The following is a 23,704-nucleotide window of genomic DNA, read 5'->3' as shown; positions in this document are numbered from 1 at the left end:
ACGTTGTAGCAGGATATCAAAGCAGCTACTAAATTTGTTGATGTAGGAATAATTTTTGTGCAGCAACTAAAGGAATAAGATTTGACATAAATTTTAACATTATTTTTCATTTTAGTGAGGATACAACACTGTCAAAAAAGTTGTTATAACTTTCTTGAAAATTGAAATACTTGGAAAGGAATTGTACCAATTCAAACTGCAATTTTTTTCTGGCAGTTGGTGCAATGCACCAGCTTAAGTACACATCAATATAAAAACTATGTAGAAAACATTACCTTTGTCACAAAAGAATGCAGTAAAACTAACTAATAATTTTAAGCCAATAAAACGTTTATATTTTCAGCATATCAAAAATATGCTAAACAACAAACTGGAATATTGATACACAATTTAAAACATTGAATGGATATGTTTTAACTTCAATAAATAACTAAACACGCTAGCAGTTGTGTATGGTAACATAAAATATATTTTTATTCAGATCAAAATGTCTATATTTATACATGCTGCCCAATGGCTTCAGAAAAATTAAATTAATATACAGAATTCTAAGGATCATATGAAACAAAAAATGAGTGGTAAAATGCAAAATATAACATGACTTCTACAGACAAATGATGATCCAAAACATTCAATGTAATAGATTAATGATTTTTTAAATTCAAGTTCACCAACCAGTTGATGATGCTAAGTGTTCATCTTCATCTGAAGATGATGCTTGTGCTTGTACATTTTCATTGCTATCAATGATGAAAGTGTCGGGAAATAAAAATGATTGCACAGCTTTGCAATACATGGATTGCAGAACGTCACCTAATTCGGAATGAGTTAACCATAAATGATCACTAATAATTTCGGTTTGTTTCATCTGAACCTCTTGCTTTGCATTTAAGAGTTGAGCTTTGAAGAAAAACACCTGCAAAATAAAATGATTCAATACAAATGAAATTAATGGACAGTCAAACATTGTTTACATGCATGTACAAATGAACATAAAATTTTTGAGTTACATAAAGTTTACATGGTAATTTCCATTTTTTGTGATTATAATTCCATAATAATAAATGTAATTAACTGCTTAAACTAATGAAATACAGTAAAATCCCATTAAAATGAAGGGACTGCAAATTTTCTTCTTAGTAGGCAGGAATTTCATGATATGGGATTCAAGTAACCTAATCGAAATTAGATAAGAACAGAAAATTTATTTCGCTGAAACGAATATTTCATTGTAACAGTATTTCACTGCATTTCAGTCTGATTTCAATCCCGCCAAGTCATTTTCCCATTAAAATAACACATTTTATAATCACTTCTTCTGATGACAATGATTTTCATCCCCCCCCCCATTCCTCATTTATTTTTACTGCTTTCCAAGCAATACAAGTTTAACATGCATTCCATAAAAAGAATGATGGGGAGGCGACGGAATATACCAACTGATTCCTCCAGTCTTGTAAATGTGAGTGATAAATGATTTACAAGACAACTTCTATAGCCACTTAGCTATTTGAACCTGAAATTTACAAAATGGGTTCCAGCTACAAGCAGAGGTGTACGCAGAGCTTCAGTATTGAGGGTACCGCAGTTGGTTTTGACCTCTGCATCTCGGCCCGTCATTTAAGGGAGTCAGGGAGAGTGCAATTACCACTCAATTCCTCCCCCACCCGCAATGACACTATTGCATCAAAAATTGCTTTTATATTTTTTGCTTTTTCTTCATTTTTATTAAATTTTTTTTCCCTTTTTTTCCTTCTTTTTTTAAGCTAATGGGGGTACCGCGGTACCCCTGGTGACCCCCGTGCGCACGTCTATGGCTACAAGACTATCTACCGATGTACAGCCGCTACATAAATATGCCGACGTATCAGCTTAAGTTTAGCCATTTTGATGGGATTCTTCATTGTTGCGCTGCTAGGGTTACCGCAGCAAACTTTCGGGTTTCGCCAAACTTGCAGAAAAAAATATTTTATTAACAATTCAAGTGCTGTTAACAATCACTTGCAGTGAACTATCACCAAATGTGATAACTTGCCAGAAAAGACAACCACTCAAACACCCGTTCTGATCTAAAATGGTTAATCTTTAGCTGTTGCGGTGGCTCATATATATAAAGGTCTTATATGCGCGGATGCTGTCTCACATTTGTTTTTATAGACATCGATAAACGATATTTAACCGTTGTTCTCATTCCTAATGTAAAGTAATATAAAATCAATTTTATTCAAATTAGAATAACTTCTCAACTCTTTCGGCACGTGTAAAGTTTCAGTTTTAGGTTGGCATCCTTTGATGCCCAATCATATGCAAATGAGGCAAGTATAAATAGTGAACGATTCCAATCGTTCTCTCTTCTTTTGTGTTCGTCAGCCTCGTGTGTTAGGTCCGGTAGGTGTTGGGGAGTTGTGAACTCCACCTCCACTAATGGCCAGGGTTTATTCTTATAAACTTATTTTGTTAGTTTATTTATTTTAGTTTCTATGGACCAATAAATTTTTGGTAAGATTTTAAACAAGTTTCCAATGTTAATTTCTTCACATTAACATTTGATTCTGCATCTTCCACTGTGTGGTATTATCTCTGCTTGTATAAGCAGGTAATATTGTTGACTGACTTACGGAATTTAGCCTTTCGGCTTTTCATATAAACATCGTAAGTTATCATAAGTGTTATGGGTTATGGGGCATAATTTGAAAAGATTTCCAAACACTTGTCATCTACCGATTCAGCAAAAAGACAAGTTAATTACAACATTCCATTTCATCACAAAAACACGAAGTCTAATACTCTACTCTGCTGACAATTCGAAAACATCTTAATACATTTCTATTACTTATGATACTGAACACTTAATTATTATGATACAATTGGGTAGGGCTGGGCCCATAACCCTTATGATAACTTACGATGTTTAAACGAAAAGCCGAAAGGCTAAATTCTGTAAGTCAGTCAACAATATTACCTGCTTATACAAGCAAAGATAATACCACAGTGGAAGATGCAGAATCAAATGTTAATGTCAAGAAATGAACATTGTAAACTTGTTTAAAATCTTACCAAAAATTTATTGGTCCATAGAAACTAAAATAAATAAACTAACAAAATAAGTTTATAAGAATAAACCCTGGCCATTAGTGGAGGTGGAGTTCACAACTCCCCAACATTTTTATCATATTTGAACCCACCTCCGCTTCTCACAAATTTTCACATTTGACCTTACCCACTTCCCTCCCTCTTGTCACATGTCATGCTATACTATTTAGCATATTGTAATAAAATTTTTTAAAAAACATTCCTAATTACCCCCCGTCCACATTCCGGTCACAAAGTGTCACAATTTCTCAAACCCCCTAACATCTCAAAGCCTGACATCACTTGGAAACAATTACAAAGAAGAGATTGTTCCCTTTGGGATGAAGAAAGAATCACTCATTTTATTGCTGACGACACTAATAAACTAAAACCTTTCAAATATTTTGAAGTGCATCTTTAAGTATTGTGATGCTAAATAACACACATAAATAAAAGAAAACACAAAATCATTCTGCATAGATGTAATCAATGAGAAGTTTGAGGGTTTTTCACCAGGTCATACTATGAAGTACAAGCCAATAAAAACAATCTAAAAAAACGTTAGTCTGAATCAGACAAGGAAAAATAATTTTTATTCATTGCTTTTTCCAGACAAAAAAATTGTGAAGCAGCCAAGAAGACGATCACCTGATAACTAACGTAAATTATCAAACAGGTGTGTACACAAACTATTATTTATGGGGGAAGAGGAGGGGGCAAGGAGGTCATGCTTAAGAATGGATGATATTTGAACTTGGACTCTTTAATGATATTTATAAATAAAAATTCACCAAAAATCCTCTTGAATGTTCTCCCTCTTATTTATCTAGTTGCAAGTTATTATGTTTCATTGCTTTAAAACACAATATTTTCTCTCTCTCTTTCTTTCTTAACAAAATAAATAGTACTGATCTTTATAGAAGTCTCATAAAAATACTGTTAATTTTTCACTAGGCAATAAATATGATTAAATTATTTGAATATGTACTAATTGAAGAGTATAATTTACTTATGATTAATGCAATTGGTAGTAATTTTAGTGTTGTTTTCCTTTTAGAAAACAATGTTTGTGCAAAAATTAAGCGTTTAGGACCTGCAAGCTTTCCACTTGCCTTTATCAAAAGTTTTTATGGGTAAATTCTGGCATCTTAAAACATTTTTTAATCAGATAGGAGGTAAATATTATGTTCCAGGAAATCAAGATCAGAAATGTTCTAAGGAATCAGGAAAATCAATTTTAATTTGTTCATTGCAGATTTCATTTCTAATAAATTTTTCTTCATGAATAGAGTTCTTACATTTTTTTACAAATGATTTTTTTCCACAAATTAAAAGTAATTTTGTAGGACATTTTACAAATGTTCAAGTAATTAATACACATCTTAAACAAATTAAAAACAGAACATGACCAAATGAAATATTACCTTAGCACCACAAACACCATTCCCCCGAGCTGCTTTTGGGGTATTTATATTTGTAATGTCCAACTGGTGCATTTCCTATAAATTTCACATTTCCTTCATTAAGGCAAACTTCATTTAAGGCCCTCTCAGCAGTCTGAAATACATAATGTCATCAAAGAGATTATTTTTTGAAGGAAACAACATAAATGTAACGTACAATCACAACCATAAAAAATATATGCAGAAATAGCACAACTAATATTTTTGAAAGTATTCCTGGATACAATATGTTTACGAATTATATTACTCTTTTTATCTCTTATTTTGTGCTTTCACTAGGATACTTTTGGGACGGAGTAGCTCAAATGTATTGTACTAGCAGTACTCGCACGGCTTTGCCTGTAGTAGAAAAATTAAAAGCTCATTTGGTTCGTCAGCATATTTAAAATAATGAATGATGAATTTCTCATCAATTTGCTATGTTCATTTGCTTACCTTTGTTACACTTCCATGTTATGATAATTTGGTAATTTACACCTCAAAGTTATGATCATTTGCTTGGTAAAAGGTTCTTAAAATTGGAATAGAAAAGAACAAAATCGAATTTTCCAAAAATCGCTTCAAGGTGCACACCCCCATGCTACAAACTTAATTCTGTGCCAAATTTCGTGAAAATCAGCCAAACGATTTAGGTGCTATGAGAGTCACAGAGAGACATCCCGACAGAGATCCAGATATCCAGACAAGTTTTGAGCTTTATTATTAGTAACTAGTTGTACCCGCATGGCTTTGCCCGTAGTAGAAAAATTAAAAGGTCTTTTGGCTCGCCTGTATATTTACAAATAATGTATGGTGAATTTCTTGCCAATTGGCTTGCTCATGTTATGGTTCCACGTTTTGATAACTTGGTAATTTACTCGTTCATCTAATGATAATTTTGCTCGAGAAAATGTTCTTAAAATTGAAATAGAAAAAGAACAAAATCGAATTTTTAAAAAATCGCTTTGAGGTGCACACCTTTATGCTACAAACTAACTTTGTGCCAAATTTCATGAAAATCGGCCCAGTGGTCTAGGTGCTATGCACACCACAGAGATCCAGACATCCAGAGACTTTCAGCTTTATTATTAGTAAAGAAGATAAAGATGTAGGAAATATTGCAACCACTCAGGAGAAAGCAACAGCAGGAAAAAAAATCCTTAGTAGGTACTACCCCTTAGATCAGCAAAAATCTTGAAACAACCCTCCTGGGACACAGAAAATACACCTATCGAGCGTAGCAATCAAGTCAACAAAAGAAAATTAGGTGAGAGAGGTTAAAAAATTTAAACAGAAAATTAAAAAGTACGCATGTGCTATTCATGAAAAATATTTGAGCCATGTGATCACATTATAGTAAAGAATGTCCAAAAGGGCATAAATACTAGCACAGAAGATGGTGCTGAATCAGCCACAGGGGTGCCTAGCTTGGGGGAGGGGGCATGACGCATACTGCACCATTTAAATTTTTAGGGGGGGATGTATTGAGGGCAGGCCCGTGTCCAGACTTTCATAGAGGGAGGGGTTTTGAAAATTATAAATCTTTATCTGAGGGAGGAAGGGTTCAATCCCTCACAAACTTAATTTTTACTTAAAATTTCCGATCCCAGTAATGGCATTTCTTTACCTGTAAGAACGGCTCTGCCCCCATACTACCTCCAAGCTCCGAAGAATAACTCTTGCTGCACAAGTGTGACCGTAGTATACAGCTTCTTTTTAATAAAACCTTATCAGTTTTATTAGAAAACCTTGTTCGTTTTTTTAAAATCAAATTTGTTTACTATGCGGTATATTGCAATTAGTATTAAAAACTGTCCACAGAATCTTTTATATTGCAGCATGTATTACATTCTGAAAAAATGTTTAATCAACTAAATAAGAGCTTACTGCAGATGCAAGTTAATTACCAAACACAATCATTAATGCATAAGTAATATTAATGCAATTAAGTAAGATTTTTAATTGACAAATCATTGAGATATTATTCCACCATAGTTTTTCCAAAATATCATTCTAGTTTGTAAAAAAAGGGGGGGGGGGGCACTTTCTTTTTTAACGCACTGCACACAAACTTTCATATTAAAATTAATAAAAGTCAAATATACATTCTCTTGGCTTATTATTTCTCCCCAATGGGAGGGGTTTAACCCCTAAAACCCTCCCCTTGGACACGGCTCTGATTGAGGGATATTTTTCCCTTTTGGGGGAGGAGGGCTCTTGCTTTTTTTTTGCGGGACGGGACATTCCTAATTTTTAGGGTGTGTGCGCCTTTGCACTTGGGGGGGGGGGGGAGGGCTGTCAGTCAGCTGCTAAAATAAAACGTTTTGATTAAAAAGTGAAATTAGAATACAACAAACCCTCAATTACTATAGGTAACATAAACATACTAATCAAGGAAGAATGAAATGATTTGCACCTTACAAATTTGTAGATTAATTTCATTAGAAAATCAATAAAACGTTTCTATGCTTTTGCATTTTTTGGGGGGGAGTGGGGGGGGGGGGATGTAGTTTTTCAAGTACTGTTTTTTCAAAAAAAAAAAAAAAAAAAATGCTGCATACTCTTCTTGCTTTAAATGCTGAATATCGCCGTGAGATAAAGCGATAGCTGCCAACATAGAAAGAGGAAAATTAGGGAGACTTGATATCATGGCCATATTTAAGGTGTGGGTCCATGTGAACAGGGATAATGATATTATCTTCATGGACATTTTCCCATTGGCAACCTATTTCTTTAAAATAGTCAAATCATGATTAAAATCTTCTTTTTTCTTTGCAATATCTGGCAAAGATTTTTTCCATGTTTGAATGAAATTCGTCTTTTGTAAAAAGGGAAAAAAACTCATCTGACATAGCAGCAATAAGGTGCATCTAAATTATGAGGATTGGAAAAAAAAGGGAAATCAGGCTCATGAATAACTTTCACAGTATATAACTTGCTCCAAGATAACTTGGAGTTTACTGTAAGTGGTTTCTATACAAGGCTCTCAAAAATTGGGTTTTTACTTTAATTTTCTTATCTTAATTTTTTTATGAAGTAGTTGTAACGTAATATTTAAAATTTTACTCATTATAAATCAGTTACTTAATACTTTATACCTACAAAGAATTTTAAATAGGTAACAATTAATACAGAATCAATTGCACTTAGCTTTCAAAAAGTCGCAAACACCCAGGGACCGATTTACACACCTGGGTGCCCCGGGCACTGACAAATATGGTTGCCCCCCCCCCCCCCACACACACACAAAAAATATGAAGGTAAGTGTTGGATATTATTTTGATAGAAAGAAACTTTAAAATATCGATATCATACGAAAAAGTTAATAATTAAGATGTTTCGCAAAAAAATCATTTAATATAAATCTAAAATAATTTTATGGTTTTCATGTTAGAATTTTTTTTTTACAGTCGCAGATGGGAAAACTATGCTACAAATGGTAAAGGTAAATCATGATGTGCTTTCTGCGCATCAATGATTCTTTATATATTTTCTCCTTGGTTTTCTTGTAGTAAATTCATCTATAATGTCCTCATAATCAAGTTTTAGGTCAAACTTCCTTCTATTGATAACAGAGCTAATAAAGATAATTTACCATCGGAAAGGAGAGTACGCAAAGGACACTTAATTCTCTTCAATAGCAAAAATGATCGTTCTCCACAACAATTGGCTAATATGCTTTCATTTAATAAAAAAAAAATTGTCAAATGACAAAAAAAATTTTTCCTTAGTTAGAGGCCCACTGGTCCCTAAAAAAATTGATGACAGAGATTTGGTGCCCACTTTCCTTTGGTGCCCCGGGCCCCGAATGCCCTGCCATAAATCAGTCCCGGCAAACACCTTACACACAACTAACCATGTCAGTAGTGTTCCCGCTAGGCCGTTTTTGAAGGGCGCAGCGCCCTGCCCTTTTCCATATCAGCAGAATGCGCCCAGCCCTTCTTTTAGATCGCGAAATGCGCCCCGCCCTTTTCAAAAATAAGAAATTGCACCTTGTGTTTTCAAAAAGATGCCTCAACCATCGTTTCGACCTGCCGCGATATCGGGGCAATTTTATTTGTTCAGCGATCATCTGTAAAAACGCCCATGTCTTATCCTTGTTCCCAGAATTTCACCCTGAAAACGGCCCCATAAACAAAAGGGGAAGCAAACACCTAGGCAAAGAGGGGATGAGATTCTCAGAATTCAAACAGGCTTATCAGTAGGAAACAAAGGCATGTTCTTCCCTTCTACTGAGGGTGGTTTTTTGAAAGGTTGTGGGAAGGAGTAGGGTCTTCTGGGAAGGGAGAGCTTTGTTCCATTCCTTCCCATCCTTGATCTTCTGAGAATCAACAATGAGAGAGGGAATAAGACATTTTCTTAACATTTCAGCCCTTTGTGTCCGATTTTCGTCTGCACGCGGAAATTAGGCTTAGCTAATTTTAGCGCATTGCTAGTGATTCTGTAGCAATCTTTTCACATCTGTTTCTGGAAAGTTAACTTTCTGATTGTTTCCTAAGAAGAACATAGTACAAAGCTTACTGGGCTAAAATGCGAGGGTATTTTTTAACTATCTTGGATTTTTAACCCCCATCCCCAGTCCCCCTAAAAAGCCGTTTGAAATGGAAACATCGCATTGACAGGGCGTTCATTCAATTCTTTCCTTTTTGCTAAGTATTTTTGTTATCTTTATATATGATTCATATAACAGATTATTTAAAACACTTATTGACATAATAAAAAGCATACTTTTGACATACTTGTGCTTTTTTCTAACAAAAATAATCTTGCACTTTTTCTTTTATAAATATTATACAATTGATTTTTAAAAAAAAAATCACACAATTAAAATGCCGAAATATTTTCACAAAAATTGTCTGAGATAAAAAATCTTAGCTTGGCCCAAGCTGCTTATTCATTGCATTTAGGAGCGCATACATCTGCCAACACATTTGTGTTATGAATTTGAACTCCAAGACTAGGAAATAAAGCTGAAATAAAGTCTTTTTAGTTTTGCAACTTGCTATCACTGCATTTTTGAAGCATTGGCACACAGTATTTTAAGTTAATTATTCTATTTGAAGTGTAATATATTTAAAAAAGGAGAATTTACACTCATCAAAATTTTGATGTCTACTAAAATACTTAATGGCACAATGCACATTACGAGGCAGTTTCTTTGTTAGGAAGGGGAGATCAGTAATTAAATACTGTTCTTCTTAAATTGAAATTCAAAGGCTTTTGAAATACATAGAATTTTTTTTTTACTCTTATAGGTAGTTAAAATTATGGCCTGAAAAGTGTTGAAAAACACCCAAAACCAAGTTTCAGCATTAGCTAAATGTTCCTATGGAGCAAGGCCGTATCCAGAAATTTTTTTCGGGAGGGGCCCGGATTAGCACATTGCCCTAACACACACACACATATAGTATATATAGACACACCACACGCATAAAAATGTTAACATAGAAGACTTTTTGTCTTGATTATTAATGATTCCAGTGTTTGGACGTTGTTATTTTAATTTCTTATTTTTCTTATTCACCTTGTAGTGGTAAGGATAACAGGAGAGTGTCCCTTTAAGTCGGTTGTAGAACATCCATAACTTCAGGGGTGCGGGGGGCTTTCCCCCGAGAAATTTTCGAAAAAAAACCCCCCTGTATTTTGAGGCCTTATATTAGGTAATTGGGACTACAAAAATATGAAAAAAAACTAAGCAAACAAAGTTTTCTAAAAGTTATACATTCTTTTGCAAATAAAGATCAAACAAAATAAAAATTGCTTGCTCGACAAATTATGGAACTTAATGGACAGAGAGGAGAAAAGAGAAGCACTTCCTCATCTGCTCATATCGGCTTTTAGTGAAGTTTGTTTTTGATCACTCCCCCTATCCCCATTTTTTTCCTTAAATGCCATAAAGTATGAAAATTGTACAAAATAATTTAAAAGAAATAGTGTAGACATTCAGAAAATAAGAATGGAAGAGTAATATTCTGGCCATTTGGACAATTCATACTTTATTTTCTTGATAAGATACAAAATTGAAGAACTTTTCAAGGAATTTCAAAAACTTAAATAATTTTCAAAGACTATCGAACAGTTGAAATTGTTTGAAGCTCTTTATTTACACTTTTCAGAAGTTGATTGCACAGTCTTACAAAATGAGTATAACTTTGTAAGACACACTCGTTTTAAGTTAAAAATAAATGTAACGAAATATTTCTCGAAACAAACTTTTTTTTTCAATCACAAGTAGTGCAGAAAATGAAAGAGAGTATAGTAAGTGTTATTTTTTTTCCTCATACTAAAGGTATTAACAGTATGCAGTAGAAGTAAGAAAAAAAAAACAATAACAAAAGAACTTCCATGATACTAATTCGGCATTAAATAAATGCAAGACAAGAAACATAGCAGTCACAAAAAGGATCTGGAAAATTATGCTACAAAAACGCGAGAATCGTGATTTTTGCATTTTTTACTCAGGATGTATCAAGGAGCTGAATTTGGCACATCTTGGTAACAAAATACTCGCCTAATCGGAAACTAGGGGCCCAGCCTTTGGGGAGTCCCCGGCTCGAAATCAGTACAGTGCAAGTTTTATAAGAGTTTTAGGGGGAGGAGTCCAGGGTCGTGCATAGAGGGGAGAAGGGACACCTGTTGGCCGGGCCCGAGCTTAAATGGGGCCCAATATTTTTAAACCTAGGGTTGAAAATATGGGTAAACAATATTGAGGGGGCCCAAAAAAAGCATTTGTGACAGCCCCAAAATTTCTGTGCACGCTCCTGGAGGAGGAAGTGCACAGAAGTCAGTTCGGTAGACTTGAAAAGTCTACCGAACCCCCTGACAGGCCCCTGACAAAGGGCCTGCTTTAACCCTGGACTGCCCTGAATTGAATTGGGAAAGAGATCAGAAAGTCCTAATTAAAGGTCTAAATTTCAAGTGTGCCTTGCAGCTAATGAGAACTGGAACTGCTTTTTCTGTATTTCTGCAAAATATTATAAATTTTGAATAATAGCAAAATTAAGAATTAAAAAAAACTTTGTCATTTTCCTTTTCTGACATTAAGAATTTAAAAAAAAAAAATTCCTTCTGTTTTACGGTACAAAACATTTCGGGTTTCGGGGGGGGGGGGCGTCAGGCCCCCCCCCTCTGGATACGGCCCTGCTATGGAGTGTGGAAAATGTGCTTAGCTAAGTTGGCATTTGTGTGTGGGGGGGGGGGGGTGAGTTAACTCTATTCTGAAGACAAGTGCGTTTTCTGGATGAAATCATATTTAATACTAAAGTCAGTGGTGACGGCGATCAAGGGAGGGGGGGGGGGGTCATGGTGCAGACTAGACTGTTTGAATTTTTGCAAAATGTTTTAAGTATTATTTCTCTTAATTTTTTTTGTAGGGGGGGGGCACTCAGTACTTTTTGAGTGGTGCATCATTGGTCTTGGGTGGGGGGACACCGCGTTGAAATAGTGCCCTTTTTAAAAAAGATGCCCCTTTCAAAGGCCAGCACCCTGCCCTTTTTTTTTCTAGAGTGAACACTAATGTCAGGTGCAATACAGCTCTGTACCTCAAAGCCAGAACAATGTGAGTCACATAATCGCTACTTTACAGGAGAGAGGAAAAAATATTGTCTGGAGCATGCAAAAGATGGAACGTGCACTCTTTTAACACTGGTGAATAATTACAAAATTTTTTTTTTGAGCAATCACGATTGCTTATTGCTTTTATTTGACTGTTTTGCTGTGCTATGATTTTATTTTCTCACCAGCACCCTCTGTAGCATCACAGTCGACCAGCAGCCTCAGGATGCTACTCCTCTTGCGAAAACAGTCTCGAGGTTGCGTTAATATCCTACACTTACACGCATGCATACATGCACATACAAACACACATACATACACCTACACACACGCATACATACAGACACCTACACACAACTACCAACACACTCATGCCTGCGCACAGACACAAACACATATGCCTACACACACATACACATCCCCTCCCCACACACAAACACTCAACACTCATACACACAAATACCCACACTCATAACTGCACGCAGACACAAACACTCATGCTTACACACATACACATACCCCTACACACAAACACACATACCCCACATACAAACATAAACACACACGCCTACACCCACACACTCGTGATTGCGAAAAACATAATTTGAATTCAAGATGTCAAAATTCAAATTTTTATTTTTTTTTAAATTACGTTCACATGGCACAATGCAGAATAAGATTCTATACACAATGAACTAATCACAATTTTTGGACTTAGTCTGGCTCTGAGGTACATAACTCACTATAAGAATTGAATAAATGCCTTTTTGATTGAAAAGTAAAAGAAAATAAAACAATAAAGAGGCAAATTTTGCATGAAAACTGCATGCATGTGTTTCGCAGTTTCAATGCAAAAAAGTGAGCTTTCGGTTGCAAAGACATTGAATAAAAAGAATGTCTTTACATCCTTCTTTAGCACCCTCTGTTTTTCACTTATTTTTCTCTTTGCATAATACATTGGTATGAAAAAGATTCACAAATAAAGCTGTCAAAACAGCATTAATTGAGTTCTTTGCCTCTAAAAACAGGGCATTATTCAGAAAAATGATTTCCAACTTGTCACCGCGCCGGAAAAAAGTCAAATGGTAACAAAAATTAGATGATACAGTATACGTTGTTTAATATATTAAAAATTGTATCAATTTCCTCTTCATAATATTACATTACAAAATCTTACACAATTGCAAGCCGTATGTATACGAATATCAGTAAGAAAATTTCCAAATCAAAATCTTTATGACAAAAGCCAGTAAATTCTCTGGGCAAAAAAAAAGTAACACACATGTTGACCATTTTAAAATTTCATACTTTCTTTGGTAACTTCAGACAAACAGTCGACACATATTCAGGGCCGGCGCTAGTAGTTTTTTCGCCCCAGGCGATGTTGAAAAATGTCATCCCTCATCTTGACTCTTGCTACAAACATCACTGCATTTATGGCACTAGAAAATATTCTTTTTAATTTTTATGTTGACAATCAAGAAATTTGCTGCCCCTAAAATCTGCCGCCCTAGGCAGTGGCATATTCTCCTACCCCAGCAGCTGGACATGCTTATCTTAAGGCTAAAAATTCCAACTTTAGGTCATTAAGGAAGCACTTTAACACATTAAAAACAAAACTTTTAAATCCATTTAAAATTATCAATAATTCAGGGATCACTCTAGGGAAAAATCCCATGTGAATTTTCCATCCTGATCAAGTGGAGCTTTTGTGGAAACTGCCTGCAATTGTAATTAGTGGGATTTTAGAAAATATTGGGATCCTGCCTACAAGTGCGAGCTCTGCTACCAATACAATACTTCTTAACAATCAGAAACTCTTTCAAAGCATTTAACATTAAAACTGGAAAAAAATCAAAAATCATTAAACATTCAGCAGAACTGAGCGTTAAATAAATTTAAGTTGCTATTACCTGTCTCAAAGTTTCTCCATTTTGATGCACTGCTTGAGGTAAAATCCATTTAAAATCATTTCCCAACTTTTCTTTGATCACAAGCAACAAACTTTGATCCAATTTACGCTGAATGCTTCTTCTATCATTTTTAACATCAGCTTCTGAAAGCAATTTTTAAAAAATGCATAAAAAATTAACGCACTGAAAACTCGATTTTTCATAAAGCTAAAATTTACAATTATAAGCCAATTCACAGTGTTTATTTACCAATATTGTAAAATCACTTATTAGGGGAACAAGGGCGCCAATTGGGGGGGGGAGGGCAAGGGGGACCAAGCTCCCCCCCTTTAGACTGTAGAACTTCTTTGCTTTTAGTACTTTTTTCTTTTCAAAACTGTAAAAACATTTCTTCAGCCGTTAATGAATAAGTTATTAAAAATGTCAAATTCTAATAACTCTTAATCTGTACTGAAATCAGTTTCCATGGGGAAAATATCCTGCTAAACCATGGGTAAAATATCTGAGTCCCCCCCCCCCCCCGTTACAATTTTGCATATGGGCGCCCTTGTAGGGGATGGTTCTTTACTGAAGTTCTGTGATGCGACTTTGACTATGCAAAATGCGATGCTTCCAATATTTTTTTTTTACAATGTAAAATGTTTTCAGACATGTGGCTCCTATGGGTGAGTCCTATACTCGTTTTATGCCAAAATATAAGTGAAAAAAATGTAAAACAAACACATAGGAAAAAAGATTGATTTTATTTCAAAAATAATACTATTTTTTTGCTCTGTAGATGAGTAAAATTTGGTATTTTTTATCTGTTTCCTAAGATCTCTGGTAAATTTATTTAAAATAGTAAGAAGATCAAACACAGTTTGCTATAAAGTTTAAAGAATGAACTTGTATTTGGGCATAAAAAGAAATGATTTAGGTAAAATTTTCCAGTGTCAAATTGTGGTTTAAAAAATGTTGAATGTTGTTTTTATCATTTTGAGCATAAAAAAGGAATGAAGGACTTAAGAGTAGAAAGCTATTTTTTTTCCCTGCCATGCTTAATAATACATGCTAGAAGCACAGAACGAAATAAGCTATTATTGAAAGTCCTTCATTATGACAAAATTGCTTAAACGAAAGAGAAAATGAAAAATAGGCTTTTTCACTCTCAAAAGAAGGCTTGCGGGCAGTGGCACGCACAAGAATGGGCCCTGCCACCCTTGACTTTTTTTTCTACTGTCTATAATCCTACTTGAGTAGTCATCCACGACATGCACTGGTTCTTTCAAGTGACGACAAAGTCAAAAATACTCTGTTTGCATTTCATGATTACACATGACTATATAACGCAGATATTCTTTTGATGCAGAGTAATCCATTTAGATTTTTAGTTCTAAAATATGGTTTTTAAATTACATAGTAGAATTGAATTTTTTGGTAATTTAATTAAGCATTAATAATTTATTTGGTTAATTAATGGTAATTTATTTATTAAATTATTTATTTTTGGACGTTTTTTGTTCCCGACAAGCAATAAAAATCAAAATAATGTTTGATAGTGTGTTTGTATCTTATGATACAAGAATAGTCAAGTTTAGATTTGGGATCCCCTCCTTAAAAAACTCCTGTGTGCGCCACTGCCTGTAGGTTAGGTTCAAGGGATCCCAAACTTTTATGATTCTTGGTATGCTTTGAAGAATTTGAATTTTTTTACAGCACCTTAATCATCCCCTTTATACTACTTGATACAGTCGGCTCCCTTTACTTATTAGCATAAAGTTACCTGTTGTTCGGGAAGCAGGTTTATATTTGTTAAATTCTTCAATAGAAGCATCTTCAAAATCTTGAGCAGTTTGCTGTGATATAGCATCAGCTTCATCAATTTGTCCCATTTGCAGCTTTTCATTTATTTGCCTTAAAAGAAAATATCATTTTAGTGAAAAAAATTGTCAACATAAGCTCGTTTCTTAGCATTGAAAGTGGGTTGCCTTGCAACATACCTGGAATTCTTAGCGCTGCTTGAGCATTTTTAATGTTGTTAAAATGTCTTTTTACATTGTCAGACCCGGAAGTGGTTTTTTGAGGGGAAAAAGTAGGAAATAAGGAATCAAAAATTAGAAAAGTAGGAAAAAAAATAGTTTAAAAAAGTAGGAAAAAATAGGAAGAGATAGGACTACACACACGTCAAGACGACTGACAATCATTAGTATGGAAAATAAACTAGTGGAAACAAAGATATTAATTACAAAAATAAAATCTAAACAAAGAAACACCTTTCACCAATACAGTAATAAAATTTTTAAGTGTAAAAGAAAAAAATGCAATATAGCGATCGCAAAATAAATAAATAAATAATAATAATAATAAAACTCCTAATTTGGTTCAATAAAACCATTTTTGTTTCAGATTTGTTTGGTCAAAAATGAAAACATTCCTTCAAGAGCATCCATTTATCATTTAAAAATACTATCACTTTCAGCTCCTGTTATCATAAACTATGAACAAAAGCAAAGCAAATATTAAATTAGTTTTAGTCAAAAATAATCAGCAGTTGACATGCATTCTTGCATAATCAGAGGCAGATGTTTGAATTTGAAAAAAAAAAAAAAGGAAAACGACTGAAAATGCAGAACTAAAATAAATGTGTTCTTAAATATGGGACATAAAATTTATAACAAAATAATTAAACTAAATAAATAACGAAATAAGTCAACTAAAGGGTTTGTACTATGTTATGTATTTTTAGCATTTAACATACATTTTTGTTTCAGGCACGTCATTCATGGGGGGTCAATTTCTCCCCTCCCTGGCTTTGGAAAATTAATGCTTAGCTATACATGTTTGTGCGGTTTTTTTTGTTTGCAGATAAAATTTGCATTCAGTATACAACCTTCGCTAGCCACCTCCGGGGGGCGGGGGGGGGGATCATGAGTCGGTTTGAATTTTAATCAAGCAATAAAAACGAATATTGTTTAAATGGTTTGATGATTTTTACCTCCTTCTTGTTCCAAAATTTTTTGTCACGAAAATAAAAGGAAACATCCATGCATGGTAAACATAACATTTTTATCAAAGACAAAGATCAGTTACTAATGTTTCTATGTGCATAAAAGGGAAGGCAAATAGTTTATTTCAATCCTCACCATACAACAAAAATATTCATTCGGAAATTGTTCACGAAATTGAGAGTGAGGGGGGTGGGAAGCATCTGTCATCAAATGCCTGCATATAACTCTTTCTCCCTCCCTCCCTTTGATCAGGCGCAATGAGTACAATAACTTACAGTAGATACACCGCATCGGTATAATTGCCGCACCCCCAAAAGAGTAAGAGTATGTCAAAAAAATTTAAATGCTCAGAAATGTCGCATTGCCAGAAACACAGCACAAAAAAATGATGAGCAACTCCTCGATATTGATGATATATCAGAGTAGAAAATACCCATTAAAAAGAAAAAAAAAAAATACATATTAGTTTGTAGCTCTATCCCCCAACTTTTAAAAATGTTAAGAAATAAAAACAAAATATTGCATTTAAATTGATTTCCAATTTTTCTCCAAAAATCGAGAACGTTTTGCCCATCCAGGTTTTGCCGCTTTTTTTTTTCTCGCAAATACACTCTTTGCAAGGAAAGAAATGAAATTTTATAAATTTTATAATCATGTTTACATTTAGAATGAACAATAATCATATTTATGTACGAAAAAAGTTTCCGCAATTATTTTTGAAGTGGTCCGTTTTTGCGAATTTCTGTTAGATGTCACTTTTATGTTGTACTAACATCAATAAAATATGTACAGTACAGTATACAAGTTTTTCATTTTTTGCTTCCTTATGTCCTTTTAAGGTTTTACCTTGCCTTTCTGTTTAAATAGAGCTCCATTTCACTTGTAATCATACAAAAAATTGGCGAATAGGAAATTCGTTTTTTCCCGCATTTTTTGAACAGTCGGCCGTTTACTTTAATTAAAGCTTCTAATTGATGGGTAAATAATATATAATTGCATCAGAATGTGCCAGTATCTATTTTTTTTAGTTTCGTTAATACAGTAGGACTGAAGTCAGGGCGATAAAAAGAAAAGTCGATCATAAACGCCGCAACGGCAAAAAAAATCACTTACGAAAATTTAACTTTTAAACACACAAACGCCGCAGCGTTCCTTCCAGAAATTACTATAGTCATTCAATGAAAAACCAAGGATCCCTTTGTTCCTTTTACTTTTCAAAATCAAAACATGCAGAAAATTATCGGCGCGGCATTGTAAAAATAAGAATCAATGTACAATTAGAAGTGCTATACTAAAGAAAGAAAAAGTAAGAAAAAAAAGGAAAAAGTAGGAAAATAAGGAGAGAGCTCTAAAAAGTAGGAAAAAGTAGGAAAAATAGGAACTCTTCGGGGTCTGCATTGTGGATTAAATTTGTACTTTGATCGTAACATACAGGTGTCACTATTCCCTCCGAGGTTTGGAAGGCTTATTAAAACAAACATATTACTAATACAGCAACTACGTTCACTTTACTGGAACTCTACAAGTTTAGTTTCCCAAATGAGGCAGTGGGAAGCAAAGGGATGAAGTGCAAAAATTAAAAATTTCGAGATAACCTGTACAAATGGGAGGAGAACTCTTCTCTGTTTTGAGGCAAGAGATAGTACTAGTATCTCTGGTAGGTGCTGCTATAAAGCAGGAGTTAAGAAAACATTTCAATCAAAGACTACCTAGAATCTGAACTTGAAAATAGTTTTTTTTTTTCAAAACTTACCACTTTCTACTTAGATCCCTTTTTTTTTCACTGCCACAAATTTGCATTCTTGCTCATTGAAACATAACTTTTTTAGTTCTTCTTTTTTAGTACATAACTTTTTTCTAAGCAAATGCAAAAATAAAGTGAAATTCCATTACAACGAACAAAAAGTTTGGTCCCGTTTTAAACCCATTAAGATAATGTATAAAAAATTTCATTTTTACGAAAAAAATTTCTTCAAAAATTTGTTACAACAAAATGTTTTTCTCAACATGTTGAATTTTTTTTCAATACTTAATGCTGTTTTTGTAAAATAAAAATTGAGAAGTCGTAACGTGAAAACTCTAATTGTACTTCGCAACAGAGTCATTCAAAATGGAAATCCACTCATGCTAAAATGTAAGCTGATGTGAGACAACAAAAGCCAGTGTCTAGCCATGCTTAGTCAATTTCTGCGTAAGACACCCTGCGAATTTACAAGGAGTCAACAAGATTTTAACTTGGTCAGTATAAATGTCCTTCATAAATTAGAACCAGTTATATGTCCCCTAAGACCAAATCTCTCATAAAAAAGAAAAAAACATTTTTCGTGAAAACGGATAATGAATAAAAGGTCAGATTTCAATATTTTTCCCTTTGTTTTTACAGAATACATAATGAGTTTAGTTATATTTTAGATCGTTAGTAACTGTAACTGTTGTTTATTTAATTATATTAGAAATTAGATTTGAAAATTTAACACTTTTATAAAAATACAGAAAGTTTTAAAATAATTCCGTTACAACAAATTTTGGTCCCTTGGAGTTTGTTGTTATGGGATTTCACTGTATTTTAAACAAATTAGGAACACAATTATATATGAAAAGTTTTATGTCTAGAACAGAACTCAAAAAAAATCTTTTCCCCCAAAATATAATAATACAAACAAATGCAAAACTTTTCATTTATAATGTCTTTGTAAAATGATCAATCAATGATTCACTATGCTACAAAACACATGGTTTTCGACTGAGACAATTCCGAAAGTAAAGTCAAGCATTACAATTTTTATTACATATCCAAAAAGAGAGATATACATAATACAAATCTTTGCAACTAACTTACTGATCTTTTAGATGTCTTTTTTCATGATCACTGAGATAACTTTTCTCAAATTCTAGTTTCTGTAAATAATTCAAATACCTCTCTTCTAAAGGATTTAAAGGTTGGGAAATAACAGGTTTCCGCTCTAGGCAAACAGCACCAACAATATGCCATTGAGAAAAGGTTCTTCTAAGGGTTAAAATGAGTGACTGATGATGAGTGAAACTAATACCTAAAAAAAGAGAAAATATATACAGAATTAAATTTTATAATGTTTAACACTAGAATTACGGAAGGGTCATTTTGACCCCAAGCAAACCTTTTTTTGCTAACTGCTCTTCCATATTTTTACTAATATCTTAATCTTTTCTTGACTTTTCCTGAATCATTGCGCTGTGTGATACTATATAGATTTAATGAAAGAAGAAAAAATTTTTGAGCTCCAATCGGAAGGTTATACCTAGAATTACGGGGTGTGTCATTTTGACCCCTTGAGAAAAAAAATGGTAAGGCATTTCATTGCGAGATAATTTTGTTCTGTAAGCTATATACTTGTTTTTGCCAACTAAGCAATGAACAAAAAATAATAAAAAAGTGTCTGCATACCATCACACCTGCCTGTCACGTGATTCGTAATACTGGAAATATACTTTCTAAAGGAAAGAGAACAGTGAAAAGATATTAGGCATTGATGAATGATTCTAGGTTCTGGTAGATAATATGTTTTTTTTATTCATTTTTGACAAAATAGTTTGTTTTATTTACGTGACTTTTTATTTTTGAAAAAGTATATTATTGTCTCGTAAAAGAGGGAAGAGAGGTTGAACAGTAGAGGAGGGATGAACTTGAAAAAAAACTCTTTTACATGAAAGAGACATCACATGATTGTTCCTTGATTCTTCTTCAAAGGCTATAGAAGCAACTTAAAATTCTACTTGATACAATGCTACCAAATTATGCTCATCAGTTAAATAACTTTAAATATGAAAAAGAGAAAAAATGTCAAACCTCCTGTGTGGTCACACCTCCCTCAATTTCTTACTCTATGTCGTTTCCTTTGTCTCTGGTGACGTGTGCTCCGACAAACCTTAATCACAAATTATATGAGGTTTGGTCAATAAATAACAAGGCAGAGGCTATAAAAGACTTTATTCGACATTCTTCAAAAATACTGAACGAAATTGTTTAAACACTTATCCCGCTGGGAAATAATAGCATAATTCCGTGCTCATAAAAGTCCTTTGTCTGCTGCTGGAACGAATCAAGCACGCAAGGGCTAAGGCAAGACGAAATTGTAAAAATGCTGCAAGAACTAGTTGCTCTAGATCAAATAGGAAGGAAATACTCCCTGAAATTCCCTCACACATCGCGCCAGTATACTATATAGTATCTTCCACAATATTTTGGACTGAGCATCTATAAATGAAACAATTTTGTTCGGCCAGGTTCAAAAGTAAGTATCAGCAGATAGAAATTTTAATTATGTTTAGCAGAAGGAGAACTCGGAGTGGAATACATACCAAGTATAAACAAACTTGTTCTAGCTGTAAGTAAATTTAAGTAGGTGCAAGATTCAGTGGAGTAAAATGAAAAAAAAAAAGAAAGCCACTGTAAGATAGATATCTGCATGTCGATTTCGTGCATAGAAAATTAGAAAGATTACCTTATGCAAAAAATGCTGCACAGACGAATAACCTTGTAAGTACAATTATTTGTTATTTTCATTTTTAGTAAAAAAAACCCCTTTAATCTACTTAAATATTTGGGTTCAAAACTGTTTTCTGAAAAATTTGACAAAATATTCACTTAATTTAGTGTAGATTTCTAAAATGTTCCTAATGAAACCGACACAAAGTTAGATATTTCAATCTCATTTAAAAAAATATTTTTTAAATATTTCATTATACATATTTAAAACTTCTCTACCATGAAAACAAATAGTATTTGTTATAAATTAGTTTATTTTAACTTCATTTTTAAAATATATATGACATTATGTAGGAAACTACACCGATTTCTTTAGCGGGAGTCAAAATGACCCCCGCGGTATTTCTAAGTATACAAAAACTGCCGTAATTCAAGTGTTAATTGTTCATGTTGGCAACAAAATACGAGGACTTTTACAAAAACTATTAGGGAAGAGGGGGGTAAAAATCAAAACAGAGTAAACTCCCGATTATCAGCAGCCAGATTATTTGTGGGACTTTTCACAATTTTTTTTTTCTTTAACTTATGATTGCATTATTGTTCGCTTTTAGATTTTACATGCATTTTTCTATTCAAAGTTAGTATATGCAATGTAGCAATGTTTTTATCTATAATTTAAATTTACGTGTAAGCGTTATTCATATTTTTAGGCTATTGTATATACTAAGTACGGTTTTTTACCTTTATTCGGATTATTCGCAGTTTTTGCTTATGCGTGGTTACTGTGTTACTCTATTCCATGGATAATTGGGCGTTTACTGTACTTTTTAAATGAAGTATAATCTTCCCCATACAAAGGAATTAATTATTACTCCGCAGGTCTAAGAACTGGAAGAGCTTAGCTATGAATTGGGGTGGCTGGAAATGACTGGTACAGATGGCCTTGGCCCATTGGGTTGGCACAACATGACTAAACTTAAACAAATGATACTGTGATACAAATAACCAAGATTAAATTCTTGTAAATTAATTTCCTCATAATCATAGCTATCTAAGAAAATTAAAAAAAAAAAAACGTAAAGTTAAAATCATGCATTCTTAAACATGGAAAGTATTTTGCAGTGTCTACAAACGACCACAAGTCTGATGTACATTACAGAACTTGAAAAATCAAAAGATCAACGCATATATTGTTTAAAGATTTAAAAAAGAGTTACAAATCATGCAATTTATTTACTCAATGTATCAGAGACAACAATCACAGGAACAGGACAAGTAGGTTTTAGAAAAATCATTATGTTTTCCATTCTAGACATTATTTATCTTGGTTTAATGCATTTAGGAATTCTTATTATTATTTCTTTTTTCAAAGAAAAAAATATTTTTAATGCCACAAATACGCTTTGTAGAAGTAGTTAAAACAAATCTCTGCACAAAGTAATGAATATTAAAAGTATCTTCAATATTTTCAATAGAAAACTAAGTTACTGATGAGGTAATTAAACTACAAGACTTGATTCGATTTAAGTTGTCCAATTAATCATCAAAGAATAATATGCTAATGTGAATTTCGATAACTAACTACATCGTTAAAGATTTTAGGAATATATTAAATTGTTTTCCCAACAAATAATACTTAAACCAAAAAAAAAAACAGGTATTCATTTTTTTTTCTTCAACATACTCTGTCACGAGAATAATTCTGGTCACCATTTTTTTATTGCTAGTTTACAGCGGCCGGTAGTTAAATTTGTATTGTAGTTTATCCATTCTGTTTACACTTCAAATAACAGATGGAAATGCAAAGCATTAAACATTTTATTATATTAAGCAGTTGAAAATCGGATATTTATTTTTGAATATACAAGCAGACATAAAATATAAGATATGTTCTTGATCTTGAATAAAATATGGTCAAAACCATCACAAAGGATTTCAGGATGAATAAGCTTAATGCGCAAGGTTTTTAAGTACTTCATTTGTCATATCTTTATGTAAAATCCCTGATGGAATAACCCCCCATCAAACAAAAACTTCATTTTACATAATGTTGAATACAATTTAAGTAGAGTAATAGAAAATTAGCTACCGATGGAAGAAAAGCAGTTTATTTGCCGCAGCAGCAAAGCACAGCTTTTATTTTTCATTTCTGACTTGAAACAGTAAGATATAGAAACTTAATTTAACATTTATAATTGTTTGTATTCAAAGCATGAAGGTCGGCGTATGAAGCATGTTGTTAAAAATATTCTGCTAAGAAAAATGTTGCCA

The 23,704-nt window shown here is 33.3% G+C and overlaps 1 protein-coding gene across 1 annotated transcript; it reads right to left on the bottom strand.

Annotated features, from left to right (window-relative positions):
• Positions 1–50: 50 nt before the first annotated feature.
• LOC129226048 (39S ribosomal protein L46, mitochondrial-like) lies at positions 51–23,704 on the bottom strand. The gene is given in 7 exon segments (XM_054860627.1): positions 51–916; positions 4,497–4,535; positions 4,537–4,629; positions 13,982–14,124; positions 15,744–15,874; positions 19,808–20,018; positions 23,523–23,704. Coding segments are annotated over 7 exon segments (924 nt in total). The 5' UTR covers positions 23,581–23,704; the 3' UTR covers positions 51–667.

The sequence above is a fragment of the Uloborus diversus genome, chromosome 7 (assembly GCF_026930045.1).
Source record: "Uloborus diversus isolate 005 chromosome 7, Udiv.v.3.1, whole genome shotgun sequence".
In the NCBI taxonomy this organism is placed as follows: domain Eukaryota; kingdom Metazoa; phylum Arthropoda; class Arachnida; order Araneae; family Uloboridae; genus Uloborus; species Uloborus diversus.
Note: the sequence above shows the minus strand (reverse complement) of the source record. Positions and strands in the feature narration are given on the sequence as shown.